The 21,595-nt window shown below is 36.1% G+C and overlaps 1 protein-coding gene and 1 pseudogene across 1 annotated transcript in view; one reads left to right on the top strand and one right to left on the bottom strand.

The window, feature by feature from the left end:
* ATRX (ATRX chromatin remodeler) overlaps positions 1–21,595 on the bottom strand; it is a 247,901-nt gene that overhangs the window by 134,635 nt on the left and 91,671 nt on the right. Inside the window, 3 exon segments of the mRNA XM_073799062.1 lie at positions 1,563–1,739; positions 2,194–2,327; positions 20,473–20,545. Coding sequence (XP_073655163.1) covers positions 1,563–1,739; positions 2,194–2,327; positions 20,473–20,545 — 384 coding nt within the window.
* LOC141277641 (translation machinery-associated protein 7-like) lies at positions 18,210–19,146 on the top strand (annotated as a pseudogene).

The raw sequence follows: 21,595 nt of genomic DNA, 5'->3' as shown, positions 1-21,595 counted from the left end.
CCTTAAATTAAAAGTTTTTTAAAAAGTGGTGGCACTCCTCTGTGACTACACTAAAAACAAATTATACACTAAACTGGTAAACTGTATGGTTTGTGAATTATGTCTCATAGCTATGATATAAAAATAATTTTTAAAATTAAAAAAAATTTAAACCTTTCAATGGCTCTCCATCCTATAGAGCCTACTATACTTCTCAGACACTTCCAAAAATGCTTTCTTATTCCTAGTGGCAAAGAAGAGTTAATCTGCCCGACAGGAATTGGCTAGTAAAGTCTTCAGAATCTGCCCCAAAGAAGAAAAAACTTTCTTTAAACTTCTTGTTAGCCGAAATTCTCAGGAAAAGTTCACATTTAATTCCTCAATATATGTGATTACTTAATATAAGAATGCTCTCCACCAACTCTCAAGTAAAATGAACACACCAAAGAGATGTACCATGTTTACTCTATAGCCTGATATACCCATGAGTCCACTGCCAAGTACTTCAGTTTGAGAAACACAGGCTTACAAAGGTCTCTAGTATCTGGTCTCTGTCTTATTGGCCCAGTCTAATTTCCTGCTGTTCCTTTCCCTACTCCCTCCTATACTCCAACTATACCACATCAATTGCATCCCCTCCACCATGTGCTAAACAATTTGCAGAGGCTTTTATAATTTTTTCCCTGCTTATATTATACATCTTCACAACACATCTACCTGCTCCCCATTTAGAACTTGATCTGCTGGGTGAAATTCTTCATCTTTGTGAAGTCTTCTCTGGTGATAACCCCTAGCCCCCAAGAAGCTAAAGAAATCCTCTCAGTGCCACACTTTATAATACCTCTGTTATACAAGACAATCCTCATGGTACTATAATTTCGTATAATATTAATGTCAATAATTCTTATTAAACCAATGACTGCCAAATCATATCAGAGATGCTCTTAAAACATATGGATACATAGGTCCCACCACCACCAATTATGCTGTAATTGGCTTGGGGTGCAGCCCTGCCATAGGTATATTTTTAAATCCAAGTTAACTGCATGTGTAGTCAGGCTGAAAACCATCACATAAGACAATGATTTCCTTATTCATTTTGTATCCTCGGTGTTTACCATGATGCTGGAAACAGGTAAGTAACTCAGTGCAGAAGGTCTCAGACTTTTAATGTAATAAAAATTTAATCTGGCTAAAGTTTTACATATAAACTTGCATAAATCTATCCAAATTAATTGTATGTTCTATCTTTCCTCATTATTTCTTCCTGCACTTACAGGCAGTCTTAAATTTTCTACATAACTTTAATGCATATTTTATTTATTGTCATATTTCTTTGTCTTTTTAATCTAAATGTATATGACTACTAAAGGTCAAAAATAGTCTTTGTGTCATCTCTCAAGTTTCTGGGTTATCTTCCCACTCTAAATTCTTTATTTCACTCTCAGAATAGTTGTTGTCAGTGTGCTGATACTCACCTAATATAGGTGGTCAACTGTTGGAGCCAATATACTTAAATTTCACAACTATACTTAGTTTATAAAACCAGTATGTTCCTTGCTATCAGAATTAAAATGTCTTACCCTTCCTTCTATTTCTGCCTTTGGCTTCTTTGTGCTCTTTAGGCTTCGTCTTTTTTTCTTCTCCAGATTCTCCATCACTCACAGTCAGCTTGTGCCTCAAAAGCCTATGTCTGTATCTCGGCTTCTTAGATTCTTCAGAATCTGAATCTGATTCAGAATTGACTTGATTTTTTGCTTCTAAATGGAGAAAACAAATCAGTAAAACCTTCAGCCTTTTTTCCTTTAAAATGTTGTAAAACTACATATTTTGTTTGTTGACAATTATCATGATTTATGGAACTGATCAGAGCTGTGTACTTATCTGGGTTGCATTGGTGATAACAGGCTATCTCATACATCAAACTTGATCTATTACTATTATTAAATATTGATTAAATATCACCAGTATACATTTATAGATTTTTTTAAAAGGTAAAAAATATTTTCCTTTAAAATCATCTGTTTATTGGCAGTAACTGACAAAACTTGCACAATTATTACCAGATATTCAAACGGAGTAAAGGTAGTAAAGTTTTCAACATTTTAATAAACTTCAAATGCATGTGTTAAGAGATTTCATGGTCAGACAGTCTTCAACGCCTGAATTGGTCAAATAATTATGACATCCTATACTTCTCTTTGGGGAGCTCACCCTCATCTCCAGGGTTTTCTTCATTGTGTTTTCCACTTCTTTTTTTCCCTTCTTCTGATTCATCATCTGAAGATCCATCCTCATCAGAGGAAAGATTGGCTTTAATTTCTTCTAAAAGCATCTTCTTGGCAATTCTTGAGTAAAAAGACAATAAAAACTATATATTTGGTGGTGAAGTGTAACAAATTAAAAACAAAAAGAATTATGTGTATCAAAATAGAAATAAATGTGTCAATAGATATTTTATTATAAAGAAAAGGCTATCAAAACCATATTTTAACCTAAACTACCAACCAAAAGTTTTGAAAATGCTCTTAGCACTGATTTTCTCCCAGTTCTATACAATTCTGCAATATAGTGAAAAATCTCAGGGACATTTCTACTAACTATTTTGACCAATTCCAACTTCATGCTGGATAACTTTCCAATCCGACACCTGCTCTGCTGCCACCATCCAACAACTACAATATCAAGACAGGCCCACAAAGGTAAATCAATTCATTCAGACAAATGGCATTCCAACACTGAACTCCACATGAGAGGATTTATTCAACAGCAAAACATTTTCTTATAAAATCAGTGTGTAATAAACCACTTTATTGTGAAACAGTACCTCAAACTAGTGGATAATATTTTGGCCCTTAAATTTCAATTTGCTTCATAAATTCTTCTAACCAAATGAAAGAATACAACACATAAGTAGTGAAGCAATCAAAAATCCCTAATAATATTCAAACTAGGGCAGAGAAGGGGCAAGAGTGCTATTAACCACATACATAGTTAAAAGAACAAAAACTACCATAAAGGAGTTTCCACTTTCCAAAGAAGTAGATAGTGCATTAGCCTCAAACATATCAAAATTTTTCAAGATGCTCCTCAAAGACCAATTTGCTAATGAAAAAATCAACTGCTAAAAGCATGAGAAAATAATTCTTTAATACCATCTTATGTTAAAATAAAATATATTCCTAAAAAATCTCCATATTTGCACTAAAGGAAGATATCTGAAAGTGTACGATAAAAGCAGTTTTTGTGCAAGACGAAGTGTTTTGCAGCTTTTGATATAAATTCATAAATCACAGTTAACAAAGGAATACCTTACAGAAAGGCTCAAAAGTTGACATGATTCTTGGTTTTCCATGGACTAACTTCTATGTGGATAAACATCTACTCTGCAATCAAGAATAACTCTAGCTCAGTCAAAAACTTGCAACTGGAATTATGAAACTTTTGTTATTTTTGGATTTGAAACTCCTCTTTTTATTTCTTAACAAGCACTCACATTTAAATCAAGAATACATTCAATGGTAGGAGATGCCAATGCATGTTAATGCCTTAACTTTATTTGATACATTGTTCATTGCTATTTATACTCAAAGATATATAGCAAAGGCACCTAAACAGACTGAAGCAAACAAAATAGCTAATCACTTCCATAAATGCTTGTTATATGCCCTTTGGTACTTCCCCCCTAACCAGATAGATAAGGAATATTTACACAACGTGGAGAGTTACCAATTGCAAGAGGAAACCACAGATGAGTTAGCTTTTCTGAGGGTTTCCAACTTGATTTGCTAAAATTAGATCACTCCAATTTAAATCCTACTGGAGTTGGGGACTTCCCTGGTGTTCCAGTGGTTGGGACTTCGCCTTCCAATGCAGGGGGTGCGGGTTCAATCCCTGGTCAGGGAGCTAAGATCCCACATGCCTCACGGCCAAAAAAACCAAAACATAAAACAGAAGCAATAATGTAACAAATTCAATAAAAGACTTTAATAATGGTCCACATCAAAAATTTTAAAAATTAAAAAAAAAAACCCTACTCGAGTTGAGCAATTAAGTCTTCGTTGCTCTTAAACTTCTACATCAGTGGTTTGCTGACTTTGGTTGCACACGGTAAACATTTTCAAAATGGGGACTAATATGGGGTTGCCAACTTTTCATTTCGTCAAGAAAAAAATTTAAACCCAAATATCATTTATTTTTATCATTTTATAAAATAAACAAACACACCCTCCACAAATTAGGAAATAGTTTCAAAATAAACAGTGGTTCTTTAAATTTATTAAAAGCATCTTTCTGGAAAAACTCTAAAATCATATTTAATACACACCACATTATCATTTCCCATGAACAAGGAAGAACTTTCTCAAGCCAGTTTGAGTAAAAACACTGTTTTGGAATGAATAAATGTGTGTGCGTGCTCGAGTGTGCATATAATGTGAAGCACTGGATAATAGGTTACAAATAGGAAAACATAGTTTACTTGCAGTTACAAGATCTTATATACCCATTTGGGTGGTACAATAATAGCCAACAAAAATACAATTATTAATTTAGTTACTCTAAAGTTTAGTTCAATCACCTGATTTCAGTTTGTATTTACAAGTTCAAAAAATGTCTTAAATTCTGTATAATCTGTAAAGACTTGGTTGTTAACTTTAACAAACCACATAATATTTCTTCTTTCAAACTCTAGACTCCTAATATGTCTACTAAATGGAAAGTCAAAATATGTAAACCTACAAATACTAAAGTTCTAGACTGTCATGAAGAACTATGAAATATATAAAACAATAAGATTCTATACCAACTTAAAATAATCACGTAAGTCATGGAAAATAAAATGAGATCCACATAATGAAGAACTAATTGATTTAGCAACAACCTTCAATAAGACCATAATATATAGAACAATCACAGATACTTTAGAAGCAAAAAAAAATTTACAAACTTCAGAGAATGCCCATTTTTCTCCAAACTGACAGTTATACAGAGTGATAGAGACTCCCTAAGCTTTACCTCACTAAGATGTTTTAAATTTCCCCTCTAACACCTTTTGAGCAAAGGAAAGCCTAATGTACAGCCATATACATTAAGCCCTAAAAAGAATAATAAAGTTAAATTATTTTGCATAAATTATGGCTGATGGCTCATGTCCAATATGTCAAAGACCTACTGTATCACACACCTAGCCTATCGCATAGCCGACACCTCAAAGTTAGAACTTAATTTGAAGGACCTAAGTAAGGGCTGAGGCTGACCTTCAACCTGAGTATTCAGCAAACATGTTGAGGTGAGATGTGTCCCATCTACAGAGCCTGCCGTGAGATGCTTTAAGGGAAACTCCACTACCTTAACTCTTGAGTCACAGGCCACAGAGACTTCAAGGACATCATCACTTGAGAACCAGCTGAGGCTGGCAAAGCATCATTTTGGAGGCCTCGGCTGGACCCGTGCTGGTATGCATGTGATGGATGTATAGTCATGATTCCTAGTTGATTCTGCTTCTGAGAAAATCATCCAAGCAACAAGGTACTGCCCCTGGAATCTCAAAGCTCAACATTACATCTTGGGGCAGGTGTAGCATCCAAAGCAGTCACGACTCTATCAGAAGCATTAGAGGCACAGGCTGTGCCACTCTTGTGGCAGAAAACCTGGGCAGAGCTGGAAGTAATGGAGCCAGTCCTCCATTTTCCTGAAAGGGAGGGAAGGGAGAGGGGAAGAAAGCAAAACAATATGGGAGGGAGGGTAAAAACCCACAAACAAACAATGATCGGAACTGGTGCATGAAAGAATAAATAAAAGAATTGCAAAACTCGAACAAGCTAAGTCTTCTAAATCACATAATGAATACCAAGATACGATAATGCCTTATTACACCTTCCACCTTTGTCTACTAAAATAAAGCAAAACTAAAATAAGGAATGAGCCCAACAATGCAAAGACAAACAAGCAATCAGAGAGAGAGAGAGAGAGAGAGAGAGACAGAGAGAGAGAGCGAGTGAGCGAGCGAGCCAAGAAAGCCTTTAGTAATTCTGATCCTATCTAGAAAGGAAATCAGTAATGCCTCTTGTTTAAGCACTCAAACAGGAAAAGAAAGTAAACTGCCTCTTGCTGGTAGGTAAATCAAGAATTCAAAACACTGAGTTTCTAAGAAAGGAGTGATCAAGAGAAAGATCTCTTGCACCAGGGAATTGTAGAGAAACAGCCATTACAAAAGCAACACAAAATGTTAGAGCTAGAAGAAGGGACCTTAGAGTCCAACTCTGTCATTTTACAGATGAGGAAACAGGCTTAAAGAGGGGAAATGACTTGGCCAAAGAAACAAAGCTAGTTAGTGTCAAAGCCAGGAGTAGTACCTAAGATCCTGAACCCCAATCTGCTACTAATTTTACTATGCCAGTGCTATATTCTCTACTAATTCACTACTACTGTGCTAATGAGTGCTTGGGGCAATAGACTAAGGTCACATTCTTAAAGTTATCTGTATTTCACTGATTTAGAAATGAAAGAATTCAAGTTTTGATTAAAAAAAATTTTTTTGAAAGAGTTCTAAACATCTTTCGGCCAGTATGCACCATCTCTAAAATGTACTGACAGGTCATCTTAAATATATCCTACAATCTACTGCTTTATCTTTTAAGAGGTTCTGAAAACAGGCTTGAAGAAAATTGCTAAATGAAAAATACATTTTTAGAAGGCCAAAATACTGTGCACCCATACACACAGGTGACAAAATTTTAAATTTCTTTTTTACATTCTGTGCACAATATCACAATAGTTAAAACAGAGAATTCTGAATAAGATTATAAGTTTCGAGATAAAAAAAACTGTGTAAGTAAATGTAGTACTAAAACATCATACCATATATAAAAGGTTGATATGTAAAACAATTCAAATGACTACAGTCCAAAAATCGTTGAATATTTTTTGTGAGGAACACACGTTCTTCTAGTAGGGAGGGAGGCTTTGTTTTAACAAATGCTACATACTTCAGGTTGAGAATTAAAACATTTCGGGGACTTCCCTGGTGGTCCAGTGGTTATGACTCTGCACTCCCAATGCAGGGGGCACGGGTTCAATCCCTGGTCAGGGAACTAAGATCCCACATGCCGCACAGCACAGCAAAAAAAAAAAAAAAAAAAAAAAAAAAAATCAATCACAAGATTACAATGGAATTCCTCATCTTCAAAATCTGTATTAGTGATTTTTTAACTCCTTGGTTCAAAATTATTATCTTTTTTTTTTTTTTTGACGGCGCCACTCAGCTTGCGGGATCAAACCTGGGCCTCCTGCAGTGGAAGCATGAAGTCCTAACCACTGGACCGCCAGGGATTTCCCCAAATTAGTACCTTGATATAAACCATTCTATGAAAAACTATAACCAAGGCATAGTGATCTGCACCTAAAGACAGTGCTATTCATGAAACAATGATGACGTCACTAAATAACCAAAAAGCTGAACAACAGTATGAAACTATTTTTTAAGTCACATGTTCTACAATGTTTGCAGTTAATGAAAAACATCACTGTTTTCATAAAATTAATATCAAATAACTTTTAAAAAAAGTCTTAGGAGTACAAAAATAAAAGCTGTATGAAATCAAGAACCCACAGTTTATTAACAATTTATACATGGGCTCAAATTACAAAATGTGTATTCCCTGATTTTATGTAAAAATCTAAGTCAGCTTTAGAGGAAATTTTAACAAGAAAAAATTTATTAACATTGATATAAATTTAGAAAATTTTATCATACTAAAGATCATACTAAATAGTTCAATATTTTTATAACTGAAAAGTAAAAACAAAGACTTATGTGTCTCAATTTTATTTTTAAAATTCAAAGTAAAAGGGCTTCCCTGGTGGCGCAGTGGTTGAGAGTCCGCCTGCCGATGCAGGGGACACGGGTTCGTGCCCCGGTCCGGGCAGATCCCACATGCTGTGGAGCGGCTGGGCCGGTGAGCCATGGCCGCTGAGCCTGCGCATCCAGAGCCTGTGCTCCGCAACGGAAGAGGCCACAACAGTGAGAGGCCCGCATACCGCAAAAAAAAAAAAAAAAATCAAACTAAAAGACAAAGACAATACAGTCAGAAAAATGAACCTTTTTTGCTAACACTAGAAAAATCCAAACTCTCCTTTTGGGCGGGGGTGCTTTTTCTCATCTAAAAGTCCCATTACAGTATCACCAAAGAATAGAGAATAGGAACAGAAGGCTGAACATAATATTTACATCTTAAGCAGAGAGATCACCACTAATGACCATATTTCTTTCATTGCTGGGAATTCTAGCATAAAAGAGAGAGCTGGTGGCAACTGTAACCAGTTTAGATATCTAAAAATAGATCCTATCCAGTGTCTAGACACCTGTATTATACTTGAGTTACAATACTTACCTGCACTATAAAGACAAAATAAATTGAACAAGAATTACCTTAAAATTGCCAGACATTTAAAACCCTTACTCAAACATGAAACAAGTAAAATACTCATTTAAAAAGCTACCTTTGTTTTTCAAACCCAATAAAGGAGAACTAAAGCAATTTTGCTAACCAAATAGGACCATCATGAAAGAAAATTCACAGAAAAAAATTATTCCAGATTCAGCAAATTTGTATAGAGAACAGATAAAGTCATGTATAGAAGATGAACATTTGGAAAAGTGTTTAAAATAGAAACCAAAGTCACATATCAAAGGAACGTGAGATATACTCATGCCATTAATCTTTGCTGAAATCAGGTAAACAATCATCAAATATCTTTATTAGCATAAACAATATCCAGGAATCATTAATCACTTCCAAAAATATGCTGGATTAACAGCACAGAGCCTGCATCAAAAAAATACCTATGACTTCCGGGAAGGTGGCGGAAGACTAAGACACGGAGATCATCTTCCTCCCCACAGATACACCAGAAATACATCTACACGTGGAACAACTCCTACAGAACACCTACTGAATGCTGGCAGAAGACCTCAGACCTCCCAAAAGGCAACAAAGCCCCCAAGTACCTGGGTAGGGAAAAAGAAAAAAGAATAAACAGAGACAAAAAGATAGGGAAGGGACCTGCACCAGTGGGAAGGAGCTGTGAAGGAGGAAAGGTTTCCACACACTAGGAAGCCCCTTCGTGGGCGGAGACTGTGGGTGGCGGAGGGGGAAGCTTCGGAGCCAAGGGGGAGGCACAGCAACAGGGTTACGGGGGGCAAAGTGGAGAGATTCCTGCACAGAGGACTGGTGTGGACCGGCACTCACCAGCCCGACAGGCTTCTCTGCTCACACGACGGGGCGGGCGGGGCCGCGAGCTGAGGCTCGGGCTTCGGTCGGAGCGCAGGGAGAGGACTGGGGTTGGCGGCTTGAACATAGCCTGAAGGGGTTAGTGCACCACAACTGGTCGGGAGGGAGTCCTGGGAAAAGTCTGGACCTGCCGAAGAGGCAAGAGACTTTTTCTTCCCTCTGTGTTTCCTGGTGCGTGAGGAGAAGGGATTAAGAACACTGCTTAAAGGAGCTCCAGAGACGGGCGCGAGCCGCGGCTAAAACCGCGGACCCCAGCCACGGGCATGAGACGCTAAGGCTGCTGCAGCCGCCACCAAGAAGCCTGGGTGCAAGCACAGGTCACTATCCACACCCCTCTTCCGGAGAGCCTGTGCAGCCCGTCACTGCCAGGTTCCCGGGATCCAGGGACAATTTACCCGCGAGAACGCAAGGCGAGCCTCAGGCTGGTGCAAGGTCACGCCAGCCTCTGCCGCCGCAGGCCCGTCCCGCACTCCATGCCCTTCCCTCCCCCCAGCCCGAGTGAGCCAGAATCCCCGAATCAGCGGCTCCTTTAACCCCGTCCTGTCTGAGCGAACAACAGACGACTTCCAGTGACCTACACGCACAGGCAGGGCCAAATCCAAAGCTGAGCCCCTGTGAGCTGTGAGAACAAAGAAGAGAAAGGGAAATCTCTCCCAGCAGCCTCAGAAGCAGTGGATTAAAGCTCCACAATCAACTTGATGTACCCTGCATCTGTGGAATATATGAATGTCAGACAACGAATCATCCCAAATTGAGGAGGTGGACTTTGAGAGCAAGATTTATGATTTTTTCCCCTTTTCCTCTTTTAGTGAGTGTGTATGTGTATGCTTCTGTGTGAGATTTTGTTATGTATAGATTTGCTTCCACCATTTGTCGTAGGGTTCTATCCATCCGTTTTTGTTTTTAATTTTTTTTCTTAATAATTAATTTTAATAACTTTATTTTATTTTACTTTATCTTCTCTCTTTCGTTCTTTCTTTTTTCTTTCTATCCTTCCTTCCCTCCTTTAGACAGTGAATCATCCCAAATTGAGGAGGTGGACTTCGAGAGCAAGATTTATGATTTTTTCCCCTTTTCCTCTTTTGGTAAATGTGTATGTCTATGCTTCTGTATGAGATTTTATCTCTACAGCTTTCTTCCACCATTTGTCCTAAAGTTCTATCCATCCGTTTTTGTTTTTTTTTAATTTATTTCTTAATAATTATTTTTAATTTAATAACTTTACTATATTTTAGTTTATTATATTTTACTTTATCTTTTCTTTTTTCCTTCCTTCCCTCCTTCCTTCCTTCCTCCCACCGTCCCGCTCCCTCCCTCCTTTCCTTCTCTCCTTCTTTTCTTTCTTTCTTCCTTCCTTCCTTTCTTTCTTCCTAGTTCTACTAATTCTTTCTCTCTACTTTTTCTCCCTTTTATTCTGAGCCGTGTGGATGAAAGGCTCTTGGTGCCACAGCCAGGAGTCAGTGCTGTGCCTCTGAGGTGAGACAGCCAACTTCAGGACACTGGTCCACAAGAGACTTCCCAGCTACACATAATATCGAATGGCGAAAATCTCCCAGAGATCTCCATCTCAAAGCCAGCACCCAGCTTCACTCAACGACCAGCAAGCGACAGTGCTGGACACCCTATGCCAAACAACTAGCAAAACAAGAACACAACCCCACCCATTGGCAGACAGGCTGCCTAAAATCATAATAAGTCCTCAGACACCCCAAAACACACCACCGGACGTGAACCTTCCCACCAGAGAGACAAGATCCAGCCTCATCCACCAGAACACAGGCACTAGTCCCCTCCACCAGGAAGCATACACTACCCACTGAACCAAACTTAGCCACTGGGGACAGAAACCAAAAATAAGGGGAACTACCAACTTGCAGCGTGCAAAAAGGAGACGTCCAAACACAGTAAGATAAGCAAAATGAGAAGACATAAAAACACACTGCAGTTGAAGGAGCAAGATAAAAACCAACCAGACCTAACAAATGAAGAGGAAATAGGCAGTCTACCTGAAAAAGAATTCAGAATAATGATAGTAAAGATGATCCAAAATCTTGGAAACAGAATGGACAAAACGGAAGAAACATTTCACAAGGACCTAGAAGAACTAAAGATGAAACAAAAAACAATGAACACCACAATAAATGAAATTAAAAACACTCTAGATGGGATCAATAGCAGAATAACTGAGGCAGAAGAACGGATAAGTGACCTGGAAGATAAAATAGTGGAAATAACTACTGCAGAGCAGAATAAAGAAAAAAGAATGAAAAGAACTGAGGACAGTCTCAGAGACCTCTGGGACAACATTAAACGCACCAACATTCGAATTATAGGGGTTCCAGAAGAAGAAGAGAAAAAGAAAGGGACTGAGAGAATATTTGAAGAGATTGTAGTTGAACGCTTCCCAAATATGGGAAAGGAAATAGTTAATCAAGTCCAGGGAGCACAGAGAGTCCCATGCAGGATAAATCCAAGGAGAAATACGCCAAGACACATATTAATCAAATTCTCAAAAATTAAATACAAAGAAAACATATTAAAAGCAGCAAGGGAAAAACAACAAATAACACACAAGGGAATCCCCATAAGGTTAACAGCTGATCTCTCAGCAGAAACTCTGCAAGCCAGAAGGGACTGGCAGGACATATTTAAAGTGATGAAGGAGAAAAACCTGCAACCAAGATTACTCAAGCCAGCAAGGATCTCATTCAGATTTGATCGACAAATTAAAACCTTTACAAAGCAAAAGCTGAGAGAGTTCAGCACCACCAAACCAGCTTAACAACAAATGCTAAGGGAACTTCTCTAGGCAAGAAACACAAGAGAAGGAAAAGACCTACAATAACGAACCCAAAACAATTAAGAAAATGGGAATAGGAACATGCATATTGATAATTACCTTAAATGTAAATGGACTAAATGCTCCCACCAAAAAGACAGAGGTTGGCTGAATGGACACAAAAATAAGACCCATATATATGCTGTCTAAAAGAGACCCACTTCAGACCTACAGACACATACAGACTGAAAGCAAGGGGATGGAAAAACATATTCCATGCAAATGGAAACCAAAAGAAAGCTGAAGTAGCAATTCTCATATCAGACAAAATAGACTTTAAAATAAGGACTATTAGAAGAGACAAAGAAGGACACTACATAATGATCAAGGGATTGATCCAAGAAGAAGATATAACAATTGTAAATATTTATGCACCCAACATAGGAGCACCTCAATACATAAGGCAAATACTAAAAGTCATAAAAGGGGAAATCGACAGTAACACATTCAGAGTAGTGGACTTTAACACCCCACTTTCACCAATGGACAGATCATAGAAAAAGAAAATAAATAAGGAAACACAAGCTTTAAATGATACATTAAACAAGATGGACTTAATTGATATTTATAAGACACTCCGTCCAAAAACAACAGAATACACATTTTTCTCAAGTGCTCATGGAACATTCTTCAGGATAGATCATATCTTGGGTCACAAATCAAGCCTTGGTAAATTTAAGAAAATTGAAATTGTATCAAGTACCTTTTCCGACCACAACGCTATTAGACAAGATACCAATTACAGGAAAAGATCTGTAAAAAATACCAACACATGGAGGCTAAACAATACACTACTTAATAACGAAGTGATCACTGAAGAAATCAAAGAGGAAATCAAAAAAATACCTAGAAACAAGTGACAATGGAGACACGACGACCCAAAACCTATGGGATGCAGCAAAAGCACTTCTAAGAGGGAAGTTTATAGCAATACAAGCCCACCTTAAGAAACAGGAAACATCTCGAATAAACAACCTAACCTTGCACCTCAAGCAATTAGAGAAAGAAGAACAAAAACACCCCAAAGGTAGCAGAAGGAAAGAAATCATAAAACTCAGATCAAAAATAAATGAAAAAGAAATGAAGGAAATGACAGCAAAGATCAATAAAACTAAAAGCTGGTTCTCTGAGAAGATAAACAAAATAGATAAACCATTAGCCAGACTCATCAAGGAAAAAAGGGAGAAGACTCAATAGAATTAAAAATGAAAACGGAGAAGTAACAAGTGATACTTCAGAAATACAAAGGATCATGAGAGATTACTACAAGCAACTCTATGCCAATAAAATGGACAACCTGGAAGAAACGGACAAATTCTTAGAAATGCACAACCTGCCAAGACTGAATCAGGAAGAAACAGAAAATACGAACAGACCAATCACAAGCACTGAAATTGAAACTGTGATTTAAAATCTTCCAACAAACAAAAGCCCAGGACCAGATGGCTTCACAGGCGAATTCTATCAAACATTTAGAGAAGAGCTAACACCTATCCTTCTCAAACTCTTCCAAATTATAACAGAGGGAGGAACACTCCCAAATTCCTTCTACGAGACCACCATCACCCTGATACCAAAACCAGACAAGGATGTCACAAAGAAAGAAAACTACAGGCCAATATCACTGATGAACATAGATGCAAAAATCCTCAACAAAATACTAGCAAACAGAATCCAACAGCACATTAAACAGATCATACACCATGATCAAGTGGGGTTTATTCCAGGAATGCAAGGATTCTTCAACATATGCAAATCAATCATTGTGATACACCATATTCACAAATGGAAGGATAAAAACCATATGATCATCTTAATAGACGCAGAGAAAGCTTTTGACAAAATTCAACATCCATTTATGATAAAAACCCTGCAGAAAGTAGGCATAGAGGGAACTTTCCTCAACATAATAAAGGCCATATATGACAAACCCACAGCCAACATCGTCCTCAATGGTGAAAAGCTGAAAGCATTTCCACTAAGATCAGGAACAAGACAAGGTTGCCCACTCTCACCACTCTTATTCAACAGTTTTGGAAGTTTTAGCCACAGCAATCAAAGAAAAGGAAATAAAAGGAATCCAAATCGGAAAAGAAGAAGTAAATCTGTCACTATTTGTAGATGACATGATACTATACATAGAGAATCCTAAAGATGCTACCAGAAAACTACTAGAGCTAATCAATGACTTTGGTAAAGTAGCAGGATACAAAATTAATGCACAGAAATCTCTGGCATTCCTATACACTAATGATGAAAAATCTGAAAGTGAAATCAAGAAAACACTCCCATTTACCACTGCAACAAAAAGAATAAAATATCTAGGAATAAACCTACCTAAGGAGACAAAAGACCTGTATGCAGAAAATTATAAGACACTGATGAAAGAAATTAAAGATGATACAAATAGATGGAGAGAGATACCATGTTCTTGGATTGGAAGAATCAACATTGTGAAAATGACTCTACTACCCAAAGCAATCTACAGATTCAGTGCAATCCCTATCAAACTACCACTGGCATTTTTCACAGAACTAGAACAAAAAATTTCACAATTTGTATGGAAACACAAAAGACCCCGAATAGCCAAAGCAATCTTGAGAACCAAAAACGAAGCTGGAGGAATCAGGCCCCCTGACTTCAGACTATACTACAAAGCTACAGTAATCAAGACAGTATGGTACTGGCACAAAAACAGAAAGATAGCTCAATGGAACAGGATAGAAAGCCCAGAGATAAACCCACGCACATATGGTCACCTTATCTTTGATAATGGAGGCAGGAATGTACAGTGGAGAAAGGACAGCCTCTTCAATAAGTGGTGCTGGGAAAACTAGACAGGTACATGTAAAAGTATGAGATTAGATCACTCCCTAACACCATAAACAAAAATAAGCTCAAGATGGATTAAAGACCTAAATGTAAGGCCAGAAACTATCAAACTCTTAGAGGAAAACATAGGCAGGACACTCTATGACGTAAATCACAGCAAGATTCTTTTTGACCCACCTCCTAGAGAAATGGAAATAAAAACAAAAATAAACAAATGGGACTTAATGAAACTTCAAAGCTTTTGCACATCAAAGGAAACCATAAACAAGACCAAAAGACAACCCTCAGAATGGGAGAAAATATTTGCAGAGGAAGCAACCGACAAAGGATTAATCTCCAAAATTTATAAGCAGCTCATGCAGCTTAATAACAAAAAAACAACCAACCCAATTCAAAAATGGGCAGAAGATCTAAATAGACATTTCTCCAAAGAAGATATACAGACTGCCAACAAACACATGAAAGAATGCTCAACATCATTAATCATTAGAGAAATGCAAATCCAAACTACAATGAGATATCATCTCACACCAGTCAGAATGGCCATCATCAAAGAATCTAGAAACAATAAATGCTGGAGAGGGTGTGGAGAAAAGGGAACCCTCTTGCACTGTTGGTGGGAATGTAAATTGATACAGCCACTGTGGAGAACAGTAAGGTGGTTCCTTAAAAAACTACAAATAGAACCACCATATGACCCAGCAATCCCACTATTGGGCATATACCCTGAGAAAACCATATTTCAGAAAGAGTCATGTACCAAAATGTTCATTGCAGCTCTATTTACAATAGCCCAGAGATGGAAACAACCTAAGTGTCCATCATCGGATGAATGGATAAAGAAGATGTGGCACATATATACAATGGAATATTACTCAGCCATAAAAAGAAACGAAATTGAGCTATTTATAATGAGTTGGATAGACCTAGAATCTGCCATACAGAGTGAAGTAAGTCAGAAAGAGAGAGACAAATACTGCATGCTAACACATATATATGGAATTTAAGAAAAAAAATGTCATGAAGAACCTAGGAGTAAAACAGGAATAAAGACACAGACCTACTAGAGAATGGACTTGAGGATATGGGGAGGGGCAAGGGTAAGCTGTGACAAAGTGAGAGAGAGGCATGGACATATATACACTACCAAACGTAAGGTAGATAGCTAGTGGGAAGCAGCCGCCTAGCACAGGGAGATCAGCTCGGTGCTCTGGGACCGCCTGGAGTGGTGGGATAGGGAGGGTGGGAGGGAGGGAGATGCAAGAGGGAAGAGATATGGGAACATTTGTATATATATATAGCTGATTCATTTTGTTGTAAAGCAGAAACTATCACACCATTGTAAAGCAATTATACTCCAATAAAGATGTTTAAAAAATTAAATTAAATTAAAAATAAAAGAATACCTACACCGAGCTAGTAGGGAAAAAAAATAATCATTTGCATGTTTTCCAGTCTGAAAAGCAAAGTATTACCAAATGATAAAATACTTGGAAAATTTGAAGGCTACGGTGTAGTCCCACAATAATTAAACAGAACTTCTATTAACATTGGGTAATTTCTTTAAGCAATCTCTAAATCAAATTTTGCTTCAATGAAAAAAAAAATCATTTAGTCCCACTGAGAGAGAAATTATGAGAAAAATTATGCGGTATTTGTAGACCCAACTAAGCATTTTTCAACTACAAAGTAAATACATGTATCTGTGTGGCAGGAGAGGGTATCCATATAAAAACCTCAGCTTTTAAACAAAATTGGAATTAGAAAAAAAGAATGCTGATTTAGAAAAAAATGTAGCAATCTATTTCTCTCCTCTTAAAAGCTCAGTTTTAAATATTTTCCACGCCCTGTAAAAATACAAATGAAGAATATTCTTAAAATATTTCTTTTTTGGGAGGAATGGATTCTTCAGTGACTGTTTTAGTATGCAACCCCTAAAGCAAAGCCTGGTTTAATAATCCTCAACGCTATCACTGTTGAACTTGAATACACTACCATCTTATGACTGAGGCTAATTCACAGTGCAGTTATTAAAATATAGGACATTAAATATCCTTTCAATGAAAGAACCAATTTCAAACATAACTAACAGGTATTTGAAAGGCAACATTAACATAATGGCACATTCAAATAAATGACTTTAAAATTACGGGTATAATTTAAATAACCTGACAAACTGTTTGATATTATTATTCTCCCTTTCAAAAAGTACATGAAGTCTAAGCTATAAAATTTGAAGTAAATTCTCAGTTATACAAAATTGAAAGTATAAAGTTCGTCCACTATTTAATTTTTTCTAAAAAGCTCAGTCAAAAAATCGTAAAAGTTAACCTGTTATTCAACCTATAATTCTTGTCATTGTTTATTAAATAAATGCAATTAAATAGAAATTACTTTACAAGTTAGACCACTCTATCTCACAACAGCATACATTTACTTTCAAATATGAATGATACTACATAATAGACTAAATACATAATAGACTAAATACACTAAAATAACATAAACTTATTTATTCACACCTACTGAAATATTCAGGACATGACTAAGTTCTTTAAATGACCTCAAAAGCTATTATAACTTTAAAACAGAAAAGATAAATAATGGTGAAATCTGTTGTAAAACTTTCACACACATATATAAGTAAATATGTCATATATAAGTACATATGATTTGGGAATTATTACTTCGTCAATTTTAGAAATATCAAAACTTCTTTGGCTACAAACTAGCCTACATATCTTGGTTCAATCAAATTCTTTCAACTCTGATGAAAAGATGGATTATAATTAAAATTAAATGCTTGAACAAGCAAAAAGTTTTACAGAAATTTATTGCATCCAAATAGTTAACCATTTGCATTAATACACTATTTACCTCTCCATAAACATTAACACTGAAAATGTATTATAATACTGCTAAAAAGGCAAAGCATATGAAATTTATACACAGTTACACAATTGTGTACAAATTTATACACAATTACAATATGCTCTCTACCAAAATACATCCTACTCAAAAATGTGAAAGGTAAAAATAATTCCAAGACTTTATCATGATCTGAAAACAAATTTTTAAAAGTTGCTTAGTGCATATTCAAATATGCTCAAGTACGCTGTCTATACCAAAATAATTCAAGAAGGTGTTTGTATCCCCATCATTAGATAACCCATGGGTATTAGATACCTCATTGGTATATTGGATATGAAACAAGTTATTAATGGCATATTTTATAAAAGCACACTAAACTGAATATAAAGAAAAACATGCTCAAGGTAAAATTCAATTCTTCTCAAAAGTACTCAACAGGGCTGTATTTTTTAATCACAAATGCAAGATGGAATTAAAGATACCTTTCAATAAAATAATTGCCAGTTACAGAGAGATATGATCAAGTAGCTTAAAAGATAAAAATGATATTTATATTTTGACAAGCTCTAACACAAATAAAAAATTATCATACCTTAATGACACTCATTTGGTGTTTAAATACGAAATTAAGATTCTAACTCATAAGTAAATTAGGATATAGCATGTTTTAAACATTATTAGCCTTTCAATAACATTTGAGGCCTTAAGATTTACAAGAAAGCAAATGGTAGCATAAATAAATGAAGAGGAATTAAAGCATTTTAAAAGAGAATAAAATTTTAAATGCTTTCATAATCTCACTATGATCATATCATATACTATATAAAATGCCTGATGAATAAAATGTATGCCTTCACCATTCCATTATGGACCCGACCCCGATCCCACAAAATAATTGGATATATATTTTTAATTAAAAAATAAGTAGGTAGGGGGCGGAGAGGGACGGGCCCCGGGGGGGGCCAGGCTGAGCGTGCTCGTGTCGCATGCAGGTGGCAAGAAGAAGCCCCTGAAGCAGCCCAAGAAGCAAGCCAAGGAGATGGACAAGATAAGGCATTCAAGCAGAAACAGAAGGAGGAGCAAAAGAAACTCGAGGAGCTAAAAGCGAAGGCCGCGGGGAAAGGCCCCCTGGCAACAGGCGGAATTAAGAAATATGGCAAAAAGTAAGCTGTTCCTTGTGCCTGAGGCAATTATGATCCTTAGTTCCATTCCTGTTTAAACATCTGGATTAAACATCTGGATTCCCTGCCATAACATCTGTTGCCACCTATAGCTAGAATGAAGTGTTGTCTTGGAACCTATTGTACATTTAAGAATAAACTTTTGTAAAAAAAAAAAATAATAAGTAGGTAAAGCAGCATCTGAGTCTTTGCATCTGTGATTAAGCTCTATTCAAAAGTGCAAAATAAAATTGTTCATTCACCTTAATAAAAACGCCCTCCTGTTAATTAGGAGAATGCTGATCTTTGAAACAGAAAAATCTATCAGCACCAGCAAGATATAAAACAGCTGGAGTGACAGCTGGCCCCACAGTATTTACCAACTCAAAGTTAATTCCTTACAAAATTATGACACAAAAATTACATGTTTATCTTCATGTTTTCTTAATTATTAGAGTTTACTATTAGGAATAAATGGATGGTTAATACAGTACTATGTAGTAAAACCTCAAGTCTATTATAGATTTTTTTGGTGCTAGAATTAATCAGAAAACATTTCATCCAACCCTTTTGTTTTAAAGAACAGAAAATTTTGGCAAAGAGTAGTTAAGTCACTTGCCCACGATCACACAGAAAGGTTAGAACTAGAAGTCAGATATTCTTATCCCCATTATTCCAAAATTCCATCCACTATACCACACTGTCTTCTCGTTGAAGATTATGAGTGTGGGGGATCCTATAGTCCAGGAAGGGTTTAAAAAATATGTAAAAACATTATGGTTATACTCTTTAATACCTTTGTTTTCTTTATTCCTCATTGCTAGAATATGGGTGTATCTTTATTTTTTTTCTTCTCCCAGCTATTCCTTAGTTAAGTCAATCTGTACAGGCTACACTGTTCCCATATAAACCTATTAAGTATTAAAATTAATACTATCATACTGTCTACTTCTATTTTATTTGACAAACTGTGAAAATCTAAATCAGTCTAGATACTTTGCAAATTCATACTTATTTTGAAAGCAATTTCTTAATCTTAAACATCTTAGCAGTCTCTTTTTCACTTTGAACAGGTTTTAATGAATAGGACCACCACACTGGATGGCAATTTAAAACAATAATCAAATATTGAGGAGAGAGATGTCTGTTGTCACCAATTTACTGAGATATGATTTACTTTTACCAATAAAATAATCTGTCAAAATTAAAATATTCTCAAAAAACTATCACTAAATTACAGGGAAACATAAAAATTGACAGTGCTGTATTTATAACACACCCTATGCTAGGTGTGTTACTATTTATATTTCTTTTAAGGTTTCTGAGTTTTAGCCCATTTTCTGGCCTTTCTTTCAAACTTGCAGGAAGACTGTGAGCGAGTCTTTCTAAGGCAGGCACTCCTGGTTTTTAAACCTGCTTGTGGTTCCCTTGCTGCTGTTTGTGCCCACACCTAGGGTGTGTTATAATCTTTTTAAAGTCCTTACAGATGGATTCATACCTATTCTCAGGATCATTGTCATCGTCGTCATCATCCACTGTGACAGGCATTGATTTAGATAAGGCTTCATCTCCTTGAAGGAACAAAAGTGTACTTAAAATTAGCTTTAAATTATCTTTATAAGTAAAACCATGTAAAATAAAACTGAAAGCCAAAAACTTTAAAACAACTAGTGAGTTCTAAAGTATACTCTGGGATCCAAAACATGAATAAAAAGGATTTATAAGGAAAGTACAATGGGGAATTTAAGAAGTGTCAGCAGCAAAATAATAAATAGTTGGATGTTACATATTTCAAAGTTCCTTCCCAGAGCACAAGAATTTTAAAACTCATCCTTCACAGTAACAAATCTTTTATCATTCACCACCATATTAGCATAAGTTTGTGGCTAAAATAAGCTTTGTAGTGATCCATTTTAAGTTTAAAGTTAACAGATGTCTAATTTTTCCTGTATCATTGAAGAACTTTTTAAAATGCTATTAATACTTGGTAGTACCAAATAATTTTAAAATATACCTGAATTTGTATGGTATCCAGGAGTAGAATCATCCAGAGATATATTCAAGTACAGTAAAACTTACTTCCTTACAAAAAGCAACGTTTCTATCCTTTGATTAAAACTATAAAGAGATTAAGATTTGTGCATTTCATTGTATGTAAATTTTGCCTCAAAAACAAACTTAAACACTGTACTCTAGTTAACACTATATACGCTGAAGTAACCAGGGAGAATTATGTTAATGTTTACCATTTACTTTCAAATGCATCAAAGATTTCAAGGGCATTACACTGAGTGAAAAAAGACAATTTCAAAAGGTTACACACTTCATGATTCCATCTCAAAATAACAAAATTACAGAGATGGAAATCAGATTAACAATCGCCACAGGTTAAGAATAGAGATATGCTAGGGAGTGTGCATAAGGGGTAGCACAAAGGAACTTGTGGTAATGAAAGTTCAGTATCTTGGTTGTCTGTGGTGGTTATATTTACAAAGCTACACGTGATACAAATTTTGCACAGAACTATACTTACACACACACACACAAATGAAGGAGTACATGTAAAACTGGTGAAATCTGAATAAATCTTCAGTTTCCTGGTTCTGAGATTGCACTATAAT

Source organism: Tursiops truncatus, chromosome X (assembly GCF_011762595.2).
Source record: "Tursiops truncatus isolate mTurTru1 chromosome X, mTurTru1.mat.Y, whole genome shotgun sequence".
Taxonomy (NCBI): Eukaryota; Metazoa; Chordata; class Mammalia; order Artiodactyla; family Delphinidae; genus Tursiops; species Tursiops truncatus.
Note: the sequence above shows the minus strand (reverse complement) of the source record. Positions and strands in the feature narration are given on the sequence as shown.